Source organism: Colobus angolensis, unplaced genomic scaffold, assembly GCF_000951035.1.
Source record: "Colobus angolensis palliatus isolate OR3802 unplaced genomic scaffold, Cang.pa_1.0 Scaffold63, whole genome shotgun sequence".
NCBI lineage: Eukaryota > Metazoa > Chordata > Mammalia > Primates > Cercopithecidae > Colobus > Colobus angolensis.
Window position 1 is genome coordinate 4,913,901 of NW_012119932.1, and position 17,965 is coordinate 4,931,865.

The window sequence follows — 17,965 nt, forward strand, 5'->3', positions numbered from 1 at the left end:
TGTATAACCTAGGAAAAGTTTGTAATTAGTGTATTTCTTAACACAAGAAAACAACTGTGAAACACAGGGGGAAAGAATGCTACCAAAGAACTCAATACAGAATCACTGAAAATTGCCCATGTCAGCAGAACACTGCATGTGTGATGACAGGAAGTTGGCGAGACAAGAGGGCAAACAGAAAGCATTGAAGAGTTCATGAAAAACAATCCTCTATTTTGAATACTCATTACTAAGTACAAACTAAAGTTTCTGAAGACTAAAAGCACAGTAAACAAAATTTTCAAAGTAACGGGAAACAGCAAACACTGCAACTTTGAACACTCATTTGCCAAGTCTCCCACCTCGGTCCCTCCCTTCTTCCTTTTCCTGATGTCCAGTCTCCATTCTACATCCCCATAGCCTTCCTCTAACAGGGTTCTGCCCTGAACTGGAATTTAGGGGAAACATTTATACTCCAGTAAAGTAGATCTAATTGAAGAGGAGAATTAATAGAAAGAAACGGCCTTAAAATGGGTTCTCTTGTATGTGTAGAATACTGTTTCTGCATCCATTTTTTTTTTTTTTGAGATGGAGTCTTGCTCTGTTGCCCAGGCTGGAGTGCAGTGGCATGATCTCGGTTTACTGCAAGCTCTGCCTCCGGGTTCACGCCATTCTCCTGCCTCAGCCTCCCGAGTAGCTGGGACTACAGGCGCCCGTCACCGCGCCCGGCTAATTTTTTGTATTTTTTATAGAGACGGGGTTTCACCATGTTAGCCAGGATGGTCCTGATCTCCTGACCTTGTGATCCGCCCGCCTCGGCCTCCCAGAGTGCTGGGATTACAGGCGTGAGCCACCGCGCCCGGCCTCCCTGCATCCATTTTTAATTTAACTTTCACACTGAAAGGGTAAGATGCCATCACTTACATGAAAATAACTAAAAATTTGAATTCCATTACAGATGTGACTGATTTACTTTCTCTAAAGTAATCTGGTAATTGGATTGTGTGCCCTAAAATGTATGTATGAATCTTGGTAATAAATACATTTAATCAAGTAAAAAGCACTTTAGAGTAAAATAAAAATATTTTCAAGTTACACAGACTGGTTCTATAACTAAACAAAGCTTCTCAGAAAGCACCAACCATTGTCTTTTGATTTGATTGTCCCATATGACTTGCTAACTAAAATATACTGTCATCTTGAAAATTGCTGAATTATAAAACAGCCTTAAAACCTAATGTGCAAATTCAAACTGATACACTTAGGGGATGTATAAATTGGCTTAGATCCTTTGCCTATAATATCCATCTGCTAAAAGCAACGGGTTTTAAGAAGAAATGATCAGGGGAACAAAATTAGGCTGGAAAATGATCATCTCTGATTATTCAATACAGTTCTTGTTTCATTAGATGTAGTAAGAAAAACATACTTACTGCTACTTTCTGACTTGCGTTATCTCCATGGATTGTGAGAAATGGGTTGGCGGTAGCTGTGTGAAGTGGGGGTGCCTGTGTACCTGCAAGAAGGTTGTTGATGGGTATTTGTGTTGGTCCAGGGATCTGCAGCTGCTGAAGTTCAGGCTGGTGGTGCTGCTGGTGGTGATGTTGCATTAACTGATACAAAAAGGCTTGATGTTGTTCCTTAGGGAAAAACGTGAGAGAAAATGAGTTCCCAAGCACAGAATTCAGCAGTCAGATGAATCTGCCTTATGTTTTCTTTCCTTTAATATTACATATTTGCTAAGAAAGAAAACAAATATCTCATCTAGGAAAATATGCTGCACTAGATAATAACTATCTGCTATAAAATGTCAGTATCTTCAGTGAACAGCTTATTTTTAAAACAGGACACACATAGGAGACTTCTATTTGGTTATCCGTGATGATCAATGAGGGAATGCAGCAGCTTAGAGAAATCAAGGTGGACATTTGAATGCATCATGCATGGTCAAACCTTTTCCAAACTTAAAACAACTTTAAAGTTCCCATTCCTGCCTGTCATTAGGGTGCTTTCTTGACGCAGTTACAGACCACTCTTTACAGCAAGCATATACTCCATGCAGCATATATTTATAGATTTCCTGAGAGCTTACTAGGTGCCAGGCACTGCTTTTGGTGCTTGAAACACATTGAGCAGGGAAAGGCAAATAAATGAAAACGTTAGAATGTGATTACTGCTCTGCATCAAGGGGAACAGAATTGTGTATGAGAAAGTCTGGAGGGAGTAGGGTTTAATGGTCAGGTTGTAATTTTAAGCAGATTAGCCAGGGTAGTTTTCATTGCGAAGTTAACATCTGGATGAAGATTTGGAGATGAGGGAATTAGCTGAGTGGATATGGGGGGTGGGTGGGGATTTCCAGGCAGTGCCAAGGGCCTCCAGAGGGGCAGGGCCAGCAGGATCCAGTAGCAGCAAGGACCTGGGGAGGGTGGAAGGAGCCAGGAGGAAGTGAGAAGAACGCAGAGCTTGCAGTGGCAAGGTATGGCCAGCTTGGCTTGTATTCATAGTAAAATGGGAAGGTTTTGAGAAGTGGAAGAGTCTAATTTCAGGATGGAGTCAATATGGGGTGTCAGAGTGAGGATGGAGCTGCCATCAGCTGCGGTGAGGAAAACGATGGGTGGGGCAGGGCTGTGCAGGAAGATCAGCTGTTCGGTTTTGGACACGTCATGTTTGAAATGTCTTTTAAGATATGCCAGTGGAGGCCCCGCATGGTGGCTCACACCTATAATCCCAGCACTTTAGGAGGCCGAGGCGGGTGGATCACGAGGTCAGGAGATCAAGACCATCCTGGCTAACATGGTGAAACCCCGTCTCTACTAAAAATATAAAAAAATTAGCCGGGCGCCTGTAGTCCCAGCTACTCAGGAGGCTGAGGCAGGAGAATGGCGTGAACCCAGGAGGCGGAGCTTGCAGTGAGCCGAGATCGCACCACTGCACTCCAGCCTGGGCAACAGAGCGAGACTCCATCAAAAAAAAAAAAAAAAAGAAAAAAAACAGTGGAACTACTGAATGAGCAGCTGGATTACAGGAGCTTGAAGCTCCACAGAGAGGTCTGGCTGGAGATGTAAATCAGCACAGAGATGCTATTTAAGGACAGCAACAGGAGATCACTGAATCCCACCTGGGGCACTCTCAAGAGGCTGAAGAGGAGGACCAGGAAAGGATGCTAAAGAGGAATGACCAGTTAGGTAGGAAGACACCAAGATGATGTGGTATCCTGGAAGCTGAGGGGAGGAAATGTTTCAAGGAGGAGGAAAAGTGATCAACTCTGTCAAATGCTGTTGCCAGGTCACGTAAGATGAAGAATGAGAACTGACCACTGGATTTAGCACCATGCAGGTCATCTGGGGGAAGCAGGGTCAAGCAAGAGTGTTGGGCGGAAGCTGTGCAGAGGCTTCCAACAAATTCTCACCTACATCGTTTGATCCCTGTAAATGAACAAACTTTAGCCCACAACATTGGTGGATGAAGGAAAAAGTACAGTCCTTTAGTCCTTATGGTCTCCAAGCAATAATTTGTGCTGAAAATTCCTTAACCATGTTCTGGAAATGAGACATCTACACGTGCTATTATTAGAGTAAAATCTTGATTAATAGGAAGACACCCAAACAAATGGAGTTTTAGTACTCTTATTAAGATGAGGCAACAGATAAGAAAAACAAGATCCCAATCTTAGTGTCAGCATTTAAGTTTTTTTTTTTCTTTTTTTGAGACGGAGTCTCGTTCTAGTCGTCCAGGCTGGAGTGTGGTGGTGTGATCTCGGCTCACTGCAACCTCTACCTCCCGGGTTTAAGCAATTCTCCTGCCTCAGCCTCCTGAGTAGCTGAGATTATAGGGACACGCCACCATACCCAGCTAATTTTTGTATTTTTAGTAGAGACGGGGTTTCACCATGTTGGTCAGGCTGGTCTCAAACTCCTGACCTTGTGATCTGCCCGCCTCGGTTTCCCAAAGTGCTGGGATTACATGGATGAGCCACCGTGCCCAGCCAGCATTTAAGAATTTATATACACTCATATGCAGGGTGCCTTTAACACCACTCTAAAAACAGACTGAAAATCATTCTCCAAGCAGCCCAACTACATGAAGAGTGCTAGGGAAATGGGTCTAGAGAAAGCCCCATGACTGTCCACAGGGCCAGGCCTGCCCTGCCCTGCACCTGAGCCACAACCCCACTTGGGTGTCGGTCCATGCTTTCTCCCCTTCTCCAAGTTCTCTATTTCCCATCTCCCCTCTCATCTAACAGTTACCCATCTCCCTCCTTTTACTTCTAAGAAAATCAGAAGCATTGAAAGTGGGATTGCTTCAACCCTCCACATAAAACCCACCTCCAGTTGTTCTGCCTGCCCTGCTGGTGCAGTGAAATACTGTTCTCATCTCCTCCTCTGCTAGCACCTTTCTTCTCTCCTATGCCAGAAATGTCCCATCAGCATACACACATGCTGTCATATTCAAAATGAGTCGAAACTGCCCCGTGGTACTACCACATCCGCCGCCTCCTTCCCCTTCCTCTGCTTTCCAAAGTGACATGTCTTAAGGTGCCCATATGCTATCTTTACTTCCTCTCCCTCCCATTTTTTTTTGAACCATTTAACGAGGTTTTTACTTTTATCACACCCAAACTGTAAAAAGTCTCTAGACAATCTTTAAGAAACAGTCCCTGCCGTCCAGGCTGGAGTGCAGTGGCATGATTACAGCTCACAGCAGCCTCAACCTCCTGGGCTCCAGTGATCCTCTCACCTCAGCCTCCCAGTTAACTGATATCACAGGCATGCACCACCACGCACGTTGGTCAATTCTTTCTTATCCTACCACAGAAGCATTTTACAAAGTTGACTCCTCCCTTTCTGGAAACATTTCCTTCACCTGGCCCCTAAGATGCCACAGTGTCCTTGTCTAGGCTCACTGGCCACTGTTTCTCAATAGCCTTTCTTTACTGGCTTATTCTTTTCTAGGGTGTCCAGGACTCAGTCTTCATGCTCTAGGAGTCTGCATCAAATCTCATGGCTCTTATCACCTGTGCAGCACTAACCCCAGATTTCTATCTCTAACTGCATCTTTGCCTGGGACTCCAGACACCTACTATGCAACTGTCTTATCTCCATTTGACTTGCACATCTAAAGGGATTTTAAGCTTAGTGTGTCCATGACACCTATTTTTCTCTCCAAAACTGGTTGGGTTCTGTTCTTCCACATCTCAGTAAAAGTCACTATCCAACCATTCAGAATTCTTCTTTCTCTTGTATGTCCAGCAAACAAGTCTTGTTGGTTCTATCTTCAAAACATCTGGGCTAGGCACAGTGGCTCACACCTGTAATTCCAGCACTCTGGAAGGCTAAGGGCAGATCACTTGAGGTCATGAGTTCAAGACCAGTCTGGGCAACATGGTGAAACCCTGTCTCAAAAAAAAAAAAAAAAAAAAATTAGCCAGGCATGGTGGAACATGCCTGTAGTCTCAGCTACGCGGGAAGCTGAGGCAGAAGAATCACTTGAGCCCAGGAGATGGAGGTTGCAGGGAGCCCAGATTGTGCCACTGCACTCCAGCCTGGGCGACAAAGCAAAACTCCATCTCAAAAATATATATATACCACAATTCCAGGCAGTTTTCAATACATAGCCCATACTATTTTAACACCTATGTCTCCTGCCTGGGTCACTCCCTCCCGCCTGTCTTCACTTCCCCACACCCTATAATACACACAGATTATTCTTCATATAGCAGCAAAACTAATCCTTCAAAATATAAATCATTATTTCACTATTCTGTTCAAAATCCTCCAATTCTTTTTTTTTTTTTTGAGACGGAGTCTCGCTCTGTCGCCCGGGCTGGAGTGCAGTGGCCGGATCTCAGCTCACTGCAAGCTCCGCCTCCCGGGTTCACGCCATTCTCCTGCCTCAGCCTCCGAGTAGCTGGGACTACAGGCGCCCACCACCACGCCCGGCTAGTTTTTTTGTGTATTTTTAGTAGAGACGGGGTTTCACCATGTTAGCCAGGATGGTCTTGATCTCCTGACCTCGTGATCCACCCGCCTCGGCCTCCCAAAGTGCTGGGATTACAGGCTTGAGCCACCGTGCCCGGCCATCCCTCCAATTCTTAATCCTGAAAAAAATGGAGAATGAAATAAGATAAACAAAACTGAGATTATCAGTGCTGGGTGAGAGAATGAGGACTACACAGGTCTTCAGGGTGCTCTCCGCTCTACTTTTGGTACACTTGAAATTCTCCGTAATAGATTTTTAAAAAATCGCCAGTGGCTTTTCATCATATTCAAGATAAAGTCCAAATTTCTTGCAACAGCCAAGAAAGGTTGTATGCAATAATCTGAGACTCCCTGCTTGGCTCTGACCTCTCCCACCCTGACCACACTGCTGCTGCCTCCTCTTCCACACACAAGCACGCCCAGGCCTTTGACAGCAGCTGCCCCTTTACCTCCAACATGCTTTCTCTCTGTGGCATACTCCCTGAGCTCTCATGTCGGTCTGTGCTCAAAAGTCACCCCTTGCAGAGGCAGGGCCATCCTATATAAAATAGTCCTTGGTTCCCTATGCTCTTCCCCTCTTATTCCACTTCCTTGTTCTTCTCAGCATTTATCAGAACCAAAAAGCGTTCATCATGTCCATCCATCTCTTGTATCAAAATGAAGCTCCGGGAAAACACACACCACATCTCATTCAGCACTGTGTTACCAGAGCCTATGGCAGCACCATGTCACGTGCCCTGTCACTTTTAAGTTCAGGAGTGAGTGTGACATCACTGCAGGTATCACAGCCTGTATACCACATGGCATGAAAAACTTTTTGGATTATGCATTCAATAATGTTATTTAACAAAGGAGAAATCTATACCTACACTGAATATTACAGCTTAGAACACATGCGCCTAATAAAATATTATCAAAAGAAAGAACTTACTGGTGTGAGCTGTTGAGAATTTAACAACTGCTGAAACTGCTGTTGATGAATAAGTAATTGTCTTTGCTGGTCAGAAAGTAATCCTAGTCCTGAGGCACTGAAAAATGATTACAATTCTTACTTTTTACTACACACCTCTAACGCATTTTTAGAAGTTTAAAAATGAAAGACAACTTTTCAATTTGATGTTTAATAACTTAAGTACAATTTTTAATCCAAACACTTTGAAAACAATTATGTACAAATTATGTGTGTGTGTATATATATATATGTATGTATGTATGTACAGCTAAACAAGAATTCACATTGTCAAGAAATGTTTTTATTGTAAAACAAATAGGCCCTAACTTATTTTATGGAATAGAAATTTACATGTGTTTCTAACAGGCATATGTAATAATTTATCTTTAATTATTCAAGGATAATTTAACTCACACTAAGTAAACACATATTTGAAACAAAGAATCCAAACATACTACTGATTTGACTTATCCTTTTCTAATGGTCCCAATGGTAAAACTAAACACCAATGAAGAGAGCTAGAGGAAACAGCTTTCTAGTACCCACTGCAAATCCATTTAAAAGTATTTATTCCCCCAAAAGTATGTTTAATAACAACATAGCTTTAGTCCCCTAGTTTTGAATAAGCATTCAAATGCAGTTCCAGTACAGTGAAACCAGTGAGTCTCACTTCCTAGGAATTCAGATAAATAAATGACCTTTATCCTATACCAAAATCTTTGATTAAAACATTAAAAATATTACATACATTTTAAGAAACTAATATTCATGTTATCTCCACTATATTATCTTTCTTCAGAATTTATGATACAGGAATGCAACATACAAATAAGAAAAACTAGTATTTAAAAATAGACATCACAGATTAATTTTCAGCACAGAACATATTTAATGCAGTCACTAAAAGTGAAATTCATTTAAATCAAAGTTTCAAAAATAAATGTACTCTGTGTATAATATACTTAAAATTTTTGGCAGACTTATTAAGGTATATCTGCAAAGGAACACATTGAAAACCCTAATCTAAGGCATAGACAACACTGGTACTCTGTTAGTTACACTAAAAAACCCAAAACATACTTAAGTTTCTTACCTGTTAGTCAGTGTAGCTGGCATTGGATGTGTTGCATTAGGTGGTACAGTTGTGTGAGTGAGAGGGGTAGGGTTCTGGGACATTGTGACAGGAGTCTGCATAACCCCATTTAAAGCTCCTACAATGCCATTAATTGCCAGTTGGTTACCTGGCAAAGCTCCAATTATTCCACCCACTGCAGACACGGCAGGAATGGTGGAAGTTACAGGCTGCATTCCACTAGCTAGTGCCCCCACTGTCACACCATTGACCTGCTGAACTCCACTCACTCCTGAGCCTTGTTGAGCCGGACTCTGCCCAGCAGGAGGTGGGGTAGAAAGAGCTGATGAGCTGCTGGTGCTTTGTCCACTGGAGGTTAAGTCCTAGCATAAGAAAGAAGAGAAACTAAGTTTAAAGAACACAGCAAAACTGTTTAAAATAATTTAAAACCATTTGACATAATATACTATTATTTACAAGTAAATCACACAGATGAAAATAACCACACAAAAATTACCTGATTTAATACAGGAAGAGAATTATCAGGTAAAAAGCTGTTTCCTATATGAGGGCTCTTACTGCTGTTCAAGGAATCAGTAGTAGGAGCTAGAATAATAAAAGACAAAAAGAAACCTATTTACCCTATTAAATTACATTATTTATAAGATTAAAGGCTTATTTAAAAGCTTATGCTGAAGCCCATATCAAAACCACTTAAATATCAAGTATTGCTATTCCTGACTGACCTAAACAGGAAAAAAAAATCTATATTGAATACCATCACTTTAAATCAATGATGAGATCATTAGACATTTAAGTAAATGTTACCATTATATTATGGACTAAGGACGTTAGAATAAATTCAAGTTGATCACTTAACAGGATTCTTTATGCCCTTCAAAAACGACCTATCATTCCTTTTCTACATCTTCATATAACTGGTGACCAACTATTACTCACTCATAATACAAATAACACTGAAAGCCTATTTTCTTTAGATACAAAATAAATATTTTCACACTTACCAGTCTGTGCTGAAAATGTGTGTATTTGATGAGACGGACTAGGATTTGCTGTTATTGTTGGAAAAGGCACTGAAAGCTGTGCATTCAATAACTGAAGCCGTTCCTTTTTGGCAGTCAAGTTTTTAATTTGTTCCTCTAATCTTCGGTTTTCAACTTGAAGTTGGTGTAATGACTTTAGCATTCCTAAAACTAGCACACATTTGGATAGTTTTTAATAACGACAAGTAGTACACACATGAGACTAAGTATTTTACACAGTGCCAGTAACCTTAGAAATAAGTTAAAATAGAACCGTAGAAATTCTGTAAAGTGTTTCTAAATGATTAGGTTTTGTTCCTAAATTTGTATGTGGGATTAAATTTCCTATCTGTGTTTGTATTTTTGTAAGCACAAAGGCACAGTGTTCCTGGATGTACCTTCTGGAAACTTTGTTGCCACATACCAAAAAAACACACACCAGCTTCAGGTAATTTTCCAGTCTCAGTGAAAAGTGATGACATTTTATTTTCGTCAAAATAAAAGCCTATTAAAAATTCAAGAGCCTGTCACTATTTTTCACTGAAGTCATATATAGAATGGTTAAGGATCGCACCAATACCCTTTACCAAAATAATGAGCACATGTTTTTGTTTGTTGTTCAATTTAAACGAAGTGCTGCCATCAGACTTCCTGGCAGGAAGCCCCTAATCCCAGCTGCTCAGCATGTCGCTCTGCAGGTCACCCAGCAGGGAGCGCTATGTGTGCGCCCAGCCACGTCTCCAGTCCTGGAGAAAAGCGCATCCCCTGTAAACAGGCTGGCTTTCAGTCTGGCCCCCATCACCTCAGGTACTTCAATTCCTTCCACAACGTGGACCTCCCAACTAACAACACAGAGTGTTACTGTTAAGATTTCTGAAGTGTCCATCACGTACTAAAAAGTTGTATTTGTTTAACATGACCTCAGGGCCTTCAGGAGATACAACTCCTCTGGTACAGACACATCTGGCCATTTCCCAAGGATTTAGCTTTTATCCCTTTCCTCCAAGATCCCACAAAGAAATCTTAGTGGGTCCAAATGAGATGCAGTAAGACTAAGCTAAACCTATCTTCCAGCTATCATGTTTAAAGGATTAGCCCGGCATGAAATTTCCTCACAATTACCATTTTTTGTCAGGTTACCATTCACAAAATACCAATTTATGGCACTTAGCCAACAATAAGCAAAATGTTTCAATAAAATGAAGCAGCAAAAGTTTATACTCCAAAATGACGAAAATCACCTACTTTTCCCTAAAATTAAGACAAGGCCACATCTCCAGCTAACCACCATCTATTTTAACTCTGCATTTTACACCCATGGCCCTAATACTTAAAATGGTAAAGATACTGAAATATAGATATATAGTACATGCTCTATAATCCAACAGATGATAATCATAATATATATTAATTATAGATTTAATTCAGTAATTCTTCTTCTTCCTCCAAATTATGAAGAAGCTAGCCGGCCATACTTGACTATATGTTTTGTTTGTTTGTTTTTTTCTGGAGACGGAGTCTCGCTCTGTCGCCCAGGCTGGAGTGCAATGGCCGGATCTCGGCATCCCCTGGGTTCACGCCATTCTCCTGCCTCAGCCTCCCGTGTAGCTTGGGACTACAGGCGCCTGCCACCATGCCCGGCTAATTTTTTTTTGTATTTTTAGTAGAGACGGGGTTTCACCGTGTTAGCCAGGATGGTCTGGATCTCCTGACGTGATCCACCCATCTCAGCCTCCCCAAGTGCTAGGATCACAGACATGAGCCACCGCGCCCGGCCGACTCCATGTATTTTTTAAAGTAAGTTTTCCAGAGGTGAGCAAGTTTTCTTCAAACAATTAGGCTAAGAGAAGACAGTGCTCATGTATTTTAGTAAACTGGTAAGAACAAAGTACAGTGGAGACACAAAGTACCAATATGTATAATCATGGTAAGCACCGAGACAATGCTATATATGAGCCAGGCAGTGGTCCTAATATTTTTCATGTCATTTAATCCTCACAATAACCCTCTGATATGGGTGCATTATTATTCCCAATTGTAAAAATAGGAGACTAAAGAACTTTAAAAACCATGCCCAAGATTATACTATTAATAACAGGTAAAGACAGGATTCAAGTCTAAACAGTAACACTATAGAATCTCTTCTATTAAACCACTACCTTATACTTTCTCTCACTGTATTATATGAAATGTATATCATAATCCCATTACTACTCTGGATGAAAAGTGACTTCTGCATCCATCTGCCTGTTTGTCCATCTGCCCATCCGTCTTGACTTACACGTAAGAAAATGAATACTTACTGTCACTAGGAGTACCCTGTTCTAATAAAAATTGCTGTCCTTCACTCCACTGCCTCTCCAAAAGCTGTTCTATGCTGGCTGCTACTGGAGGCAGATTTTCCAAACTGCTGTTGCCTGGTTGATCATAGCGAATCTGTAAGCTGCTTACAGGGGATCTGTTGAAAACAATTCTCAAGTTAAAAAGAAGGGGAAAGCTTTTAAGAGAGTGCAGTTTCTTACCTAAGCTGATCCCTTTTCTCCTGTATGAGTTATAACATCCAGCTGCCTATGCCAGAAGTATCAGGTTCCTGGATTTAGAAAACCATAATCTACCCTAAAATTGAGTAATTATCATTCTTCCTCTCAATATTATAGAATCAAGGGAATAGCTAGCCATCATAGATAATTAAAAACCACTAGAAAATATAAACACACCACCAACAATCTCTGAAATAGGCTGTAAAATAACTTGGTATAGCATAAGACAAAAGGGGAAAAAGACAAAATTAGACTTAAAAATAATTTTCCAGAAAAGAGCTCTACCTCTCTGCTTTGATATATTTGCTATCACAATAACCCTGAACAACTATAATACTGTGAAAGATATTTGAATTTACAACCAACTAAAATCTCAAATATCACTAAAAAGAAATGTTTAACAATCTTGAAGCAGCCTTTTGTTATAAATTAAAAATTCCTCATTTTCAAGTATTTTCACAATTAAGAAATAAGACCAAAGCATTTTTTTTTTTTTTCATTTCTGGAAATAGTCTCACTTTGTCAGCTATGCTAGAGTGCTGTGATGCAGTGATGGCTCACTACAGTCTTGACCTCCTCGGTCCTGGGTTCAAGCAATCCTCCCACCTCAGCCTCCTGAGCAGCTAGGACCACAAAAACACACGCTACCACGCCCAGTGCTTTTTTTTTTTTTTTTTTGGGTAGAGGGGAGGTTGGGCAGGGGAAACAGAATTTCACCACATTGCCCAGCTTAGTCTCCAACTCCTGGGCTGAAGTGTTCCTCCCGCCTAGGCCGCCCAAACTGCTGGGATTATAGGAATGAGCCACCATGCCCAGCCCCCAAAGCAATTTTTATTCGATCCTTTTACATGAATATTTTTAAAATGTCTTAGACCTATACTTCAAATGATAAACAACCCTTCTAAAACAAATAGTACTTGTATTAAGATGAACATGTAATGTTCTCTCCACTTTTTGTTTTAAATTAGTAAGTGTGGCCATTTCTGATCTCCAGCTACCATGCTAACATAATACATTTAAAGAGCTTTAGAATTTTCAATGTGTTTGTATATATCTCATATGATCTCCACAACAACCTAGTGAGAAGTCGAAGCCTGGTCCATTTTCAAATGAGGAAACAGGATGGAGTTTTAGTGACTTGTCCAAAGACACACTACTGGTGAGGTGACAAGAGCTGGGCTACACAACTCAGGTCTTCTAACAACCCACTGGTGTTCTTGACACTGCCTTAATATGCTTCTCTACAAAATTTTCATAAGATGTTAAACAAATGGGGTTTTTATTCCATATGTAAACATCATGGGCTACATACAATTGGCCATTCCTCTGCAAATAGTACATTATGCCAGGATAATTTAGGCTGTTACATTTCAGGCTGATTTTTAAAGGGTAATATAAAGTTGGAAATAATATGCTAAAAATAATTTAGTACCATTTGTTAAGTCCCATTTCACTAATGAAAAGGAAAAACTATACTAAGCAAAATAGCACTAAGAGATTTTTAATAATTTCTCGGTAGCTTGTAGTATTTCAAGTTTAAAAGGGGGACAGAGAAGTGCTCTTCCACTAAACACTGAGCAAACATCCATTAACTTTCTTCTTTGAAAAGAAAAACAACATAGAAATAATCACAACATAAAATCACAGACTAGTTAGATAATTTTATCACTGTGTTCTTCAGATTCCTGGTTTCCAAAGAATGAATATTTGATTTTCTGCAGAGTTCAATCAGGGAAAATAACACTACTTTTGGTTCACCCAGGAATTATATAGGAAAAAAGGCACCACTAGAGATGTACCATTAGAAAATAAAGTTAGTGGTTACTGAACTAATCTCTATGATAAAGAAGATGTTCCTTAACAGACATTCCCCAAATATATCAGCAATACTGTTATTCATGATCTGTCATCATATGAAAAAGTTCATTTTGGAAAAAAAAAAAATTTGTAGACATGGAGTCTTGCCATGTTGCCCAGGCTGGTCTTGAACTCCTGGCCTCAAGCAATCCTCCCAACTTGGCCTCCCAAAGTGCTGGGATTATAGACATGAGCTACCACACCTGACCAAAGTTTTCATTTTTAATCACATTTCTCCCTTACTTAGAAGAAAGACCCTAGAATGGCTTTTTCTCTTACTCTCCATTCTCACCCAGTCTAACACCATGCTTGAGGGAGGGTTCCTAAATTAGAGAACACGGAGAAAACAAAGAGAAGGCACAGAAGGGAAATAAAATTAATAGATAGCCATCACCAAAGTTCCATTCTCCCCTACAAACAGACATAGTATCTCATACAACATTCTCCCCATTTAGAACAGAAGGAATATGCAGTTCGGTAACCCCAAATATACTAATTATATTTTAATAAATGGTACCTGAATACTGTCATAAAATAATTTCAAAAAACTTGTAATACATTTGCTATAACTGATTCAAACAATTTAAGAACTAGAAGGAATTTAGTGATATACCACAGGACTTTACTGAATTAGGAACTGGAGACTAAGGGATTAAGTATTATACCTATAACAGAGCTAAAACTAGAACCCAAAGTTGAAAGTCTTGGGTCTACAACTTTAAGAGATCTTAAAACTATTTTATGATCAAAAAGAATTATTCAAATCAATATACAAGTAATAAATAAGAGTTCGAACTGATTGGAAACCAAAGGAAAGGGATTTGTTTTACTCAGAAATCTAATGGTGTTTAAATTAGTATTTAAATTAATTTGGAATCATTTTTCTTGTCTAGACATGTTTCTTATCTGTAGAATGCTTTTATAACCTCACAAAAATGTACACTCTACTGATATGAGATAAGAAAGTTTCTAAATCTCAGTTTCCTTTGCCTATACTTTGCAGTGTAAATAGTGCTTACCGTGGCGAGAGACTTCCTCGGGGTGAGCTTCCTCTGCCAACTAGGTTGCGGCTATTGTCTCCAAGATCTTGATCTGTAGTGTAAATATTTCAGAGCTGATACAGTGACTCTCACTAGATAAGAGGTTTTAAACTCTTGCCCTGATTTTTCCTAAAACATACACTAAACCTTTACCACTATCTTTGCAGTTCCCATGAAAGGAGAAGATCTAGCATGTTGCTAGTTTAGAATTGCTGAACTGTGGCATGTAAGGCGTTGTCCCTACATGTTTTTGTGGGTGTAGAAGGCCATGGATTATGTTCTGTTCTTTCATTCCTTTCAATTTTACAGCACAGAAGCGTGGTTTGCATTTGCTGTACCCTCCCCTCAGCCACTTTTAATTTCTACGGTTAAAGTAATGAATCACAGCTGTGGACAGCTAATCTGTATGCTTATCACAGCAACTCCGTATGCTTTGTATTTTTTAACACTTTGCATCCCAAGACAAGCCATAAAACACATTTACATAGAGCTGCACACCAAGACTAAAATTATGGTGTTAGAGCCTTACACCAAGAATAAAATTACATACAACACTAAATTTCCAAATTGACAAAAACAAGCAGGAATACGGAATCCTGAATTTTAAAGAAAAAAAATTAACTTTTCAAAATATTCCTTAGGTAGTATCAAATATCTCTGCTTGGAAAGTAACTTGTATTTCCCCTGCAGTTACTTCCTTATAAAAATCACCTTATCTGGCCTCTTTCAAGGTTGTCCTCTTATTCTGAGTCAGGTAACCTCTGACCCTTAAAGAGTAAAGACAGACTGATCCATTCTTGGTGAACTGCTAAATCCATTCCCTTCCCCCAAACAGGCATGACTACTTGGACATGTCAACCAATCCTTAAGGATGGAATGAAACAAAGCAAATCCAGTGGCTCATTAAGACAGTACAAGAGACAAATGCGACAAAACGTCAACTGGTGAACATTCACAGGATTACTAAACACTGCAGAAATTCTCTAACAGGATTTTTTTAACCAAGTTTGTGTAATACAATTTCATGAATTATGCAAATAAAGGTTTAGGCTATTCACAGAAAAGCCTAGTGTTATGTTACTTTCATTGCATAGAACTGAAAACTGAACACATCAATCACAAAAGTCACAGGAGACACTGCTGCATTCCTGCCTGCTGATGGCTCTGCTGAAACATTTCCATTTCAGACAGTAAAAAAAAAGCACATCGCTATTTTGCAGCACAGCATACTATTGACTTCCAACTGTGATTCTTTTTTTATTGTAAATTGACAATTTGTAATTATATAAATTTGGAGTACAAACTGATGTTATGATATATGAATGTAATGTGGAATAAAATCAAGCTAGTTAACATATCCATCACCTGAAATATTTAACATTTTCCAACTGTGAATCTTTTTTTTAAGTACAATCCTCTATTAAACCACATCCCTACATGTTTTCAAATAAAATGAACCAAAAGGGGAAAAAACTTAAAGTAGGTGAGAGTAGAGTTTCAGAGTTTAGTAATTCTTGAAAACTTACCTGGTTGATTGTTTTCAGACTGAGCTATAAGAGCTGCCATTGATGAATTTGGATTTAATCTATTGCCATACATAAGAGACGGTGCCTGACTAAGAGAAGATCCAGATAGGGTATTTGCCTAAATGGAAAAAATTACAATGATAAATGAATTATATTTGAAAATATATTAAAGTTTTCCCTTCTAATAGATCTAGTAATTATATTCTCCAAGTTAAGAATATAAGCAAAATTTGTGACCTTCTGAAAAGCAAATTTCATTCTTGTTTTACCATTTTTTTTTTTTGAGACAGAGTTTCACTCTTACCCAGGCTGGAGTGCAATGGCGTGTTCTCAGCTCACTGCAACCTCCGCCTCTAGGGTTCAAGCAGTTCTCCTGCCTTAGCCTTCCCAGTGGCTGGGATTAGAGGAGGCACCTGCCACCATGTCCAGCTAATTTTTTTTTTGGTATTTTTAGTAGAGACAGGGTTTCACCATGTTGGCCAGGCTAGTCTCAAACTCCTGACTTCAGGTGATCCGCCTGCCTCGGCCTCTCAAAGAGCTAGGATTACAGGCTTGAGTCACCGCACCTGGCCGTAACTACAAATTTTTAAAAAAGAAGGATTGGCACGTTCAAAGGTACTATTCCTGCTTTTAATTTTCAACGTATCTAGCAGATACCAAAGCCCAGTGGCACAGGAGCCATGTGGACATGTGACTAATTAATCTTATTAAGCCATCTATAACATAAAAGCAGGAAGACAACAGGTATCTAACAAAATGCTTCAATCTCTCGTATCACAAGCTGGCTAAGGAGGTCAAAAGTCCAACTTTTACTTCTAGTATTTCAGCTACACGGAGCTGTATTTCCATTGCTTAACTCTGTCATTAGTAAAACCTGCACACTATTTTGTTACTTCCTATTTTGATAGACTTGGAAGCCTGCTGCTTTTTCTGTTTTGTTTTGTTTTTATTTTAAAAGAAAGCAAACAGGCATCCCAAGTATGTTTTCTACACAATGCAGGACTCAACGAATCACAGCTTTGCCCTGACCCCATGTAAGGCACTGTCTTTTTGGCAGCAAGCCAGCTCTACTAACTGAAGAGCTCATCCAAAGTTTGTAATTCATTCATGTTGCTAACCACAATTCTGAAGGCCTCTACTGGGACCTGTGCCAAACAAGCGAAAATGAACCCTTAAACAGATGAAGCTAAGGAGGCTGGCCAAACTATTGCGTAATCCACTGTAATAAAAATGCTTTCTTTGATGTGCATGCTCTCTCCCACTTTCCAAGAATATTATGATCTTAAAATGTGACGTTTTGGAGGCAAATCTCTTGTATACAAAATGCTGTTATACAGAAGACTCCCAGTGGCCTGAAATAATTTTCAGATTTAACAGAACCACAAATGTTAAAGTAGAATTGTTCTTTTTCATGAATGAAATCAAACTGAAGCTTTTATAAACTAAACAAAACTCTTGAAAGTATCAAAGAACTAAAGCACTTCTATCGTAAAGAAGCTGAATAACAAGAACAAAAGATGTGGGACATTTGGACATGTGTAACTGCACATTAGAGACTAAGACAACACAGTAGTTGTTATAATAAGCAAAATAACACAGAGAAGAAGCTGTATTTCTGGAGAGACTCACATCATGACATTGCATCTTGGCCTTTAGCCCACTTACAAAGCATGAAAATGTGTATTTACAGTTCACAGAAACAGTCTCTGGGATGTACCATCCTTGCTTTCTAATATCTCAAAGCGTGTATTTTATAGTTCACACTTTAAAGTGTAAATTAAATCTGTCAATTTCTGGGTTTTGTTTTTTCTCTTATTAAAAATAAGCAGAGAAAGTCAGTAAGTTGGTACTCTACAGTCCTGTTTAACAATCAACTGTCCCTCAGGAAAAGGTAAGTTGTAACTTCAACATGAAGATCGTGCTATTCACTTACCATGTATTTAGTAGTAGAGGGCACATAAACCACACAGTTCATAAA

General features: G+C 39.5%; 1 protein-coding gene across 1 annotated transcript in view; it reads right to left on the minus strand.

Annotated features, from left to right (window-relative positions):
* MLLT10 (myeloid/lymphoid or mixed-lineage leukemia (trithorax homolog, Drosophila); translocated to, 10) overlaps positions 1–17,965 on the minus strand; it is a 229,455-nt gene that overhangs the window by 2,802 nt on the left and 208,688 nt on the right. The window contains exons 15-22 of the mRNA XM_011963857.1: positions 15,988–16,105; positions 14,441–14,513; positions 11,328–11,482; positions 9,007–9,195; positions 8,499–8,587; positions 8,003–8,364; positions 6,889–6,985; positions 1,413–1,619 (exon numbers count right to left, since the gene is read on the minus strand). Coding sequence (XP_011819247.1) covers positions 1,413–1,619; positions 6,889–6,985; positions 8,003–8,364; positions 8,499–8,587; positions 9,007–9,195; positions 11,328–11,482; positions 14,441–14,513; positions 15,988–16,105 — 1,290 coding nt within the window. The remainder of the gene's footprint in view (positions 1–1,412; positions 1,620–6,888; positions 6,986–8,002; positions 8,365–8,498; positions 8,588–9,006; positions 9,196–11,327; positions 11,483–14,440; positions 14,514–15,987; positions 16,106–17,965) is intronic.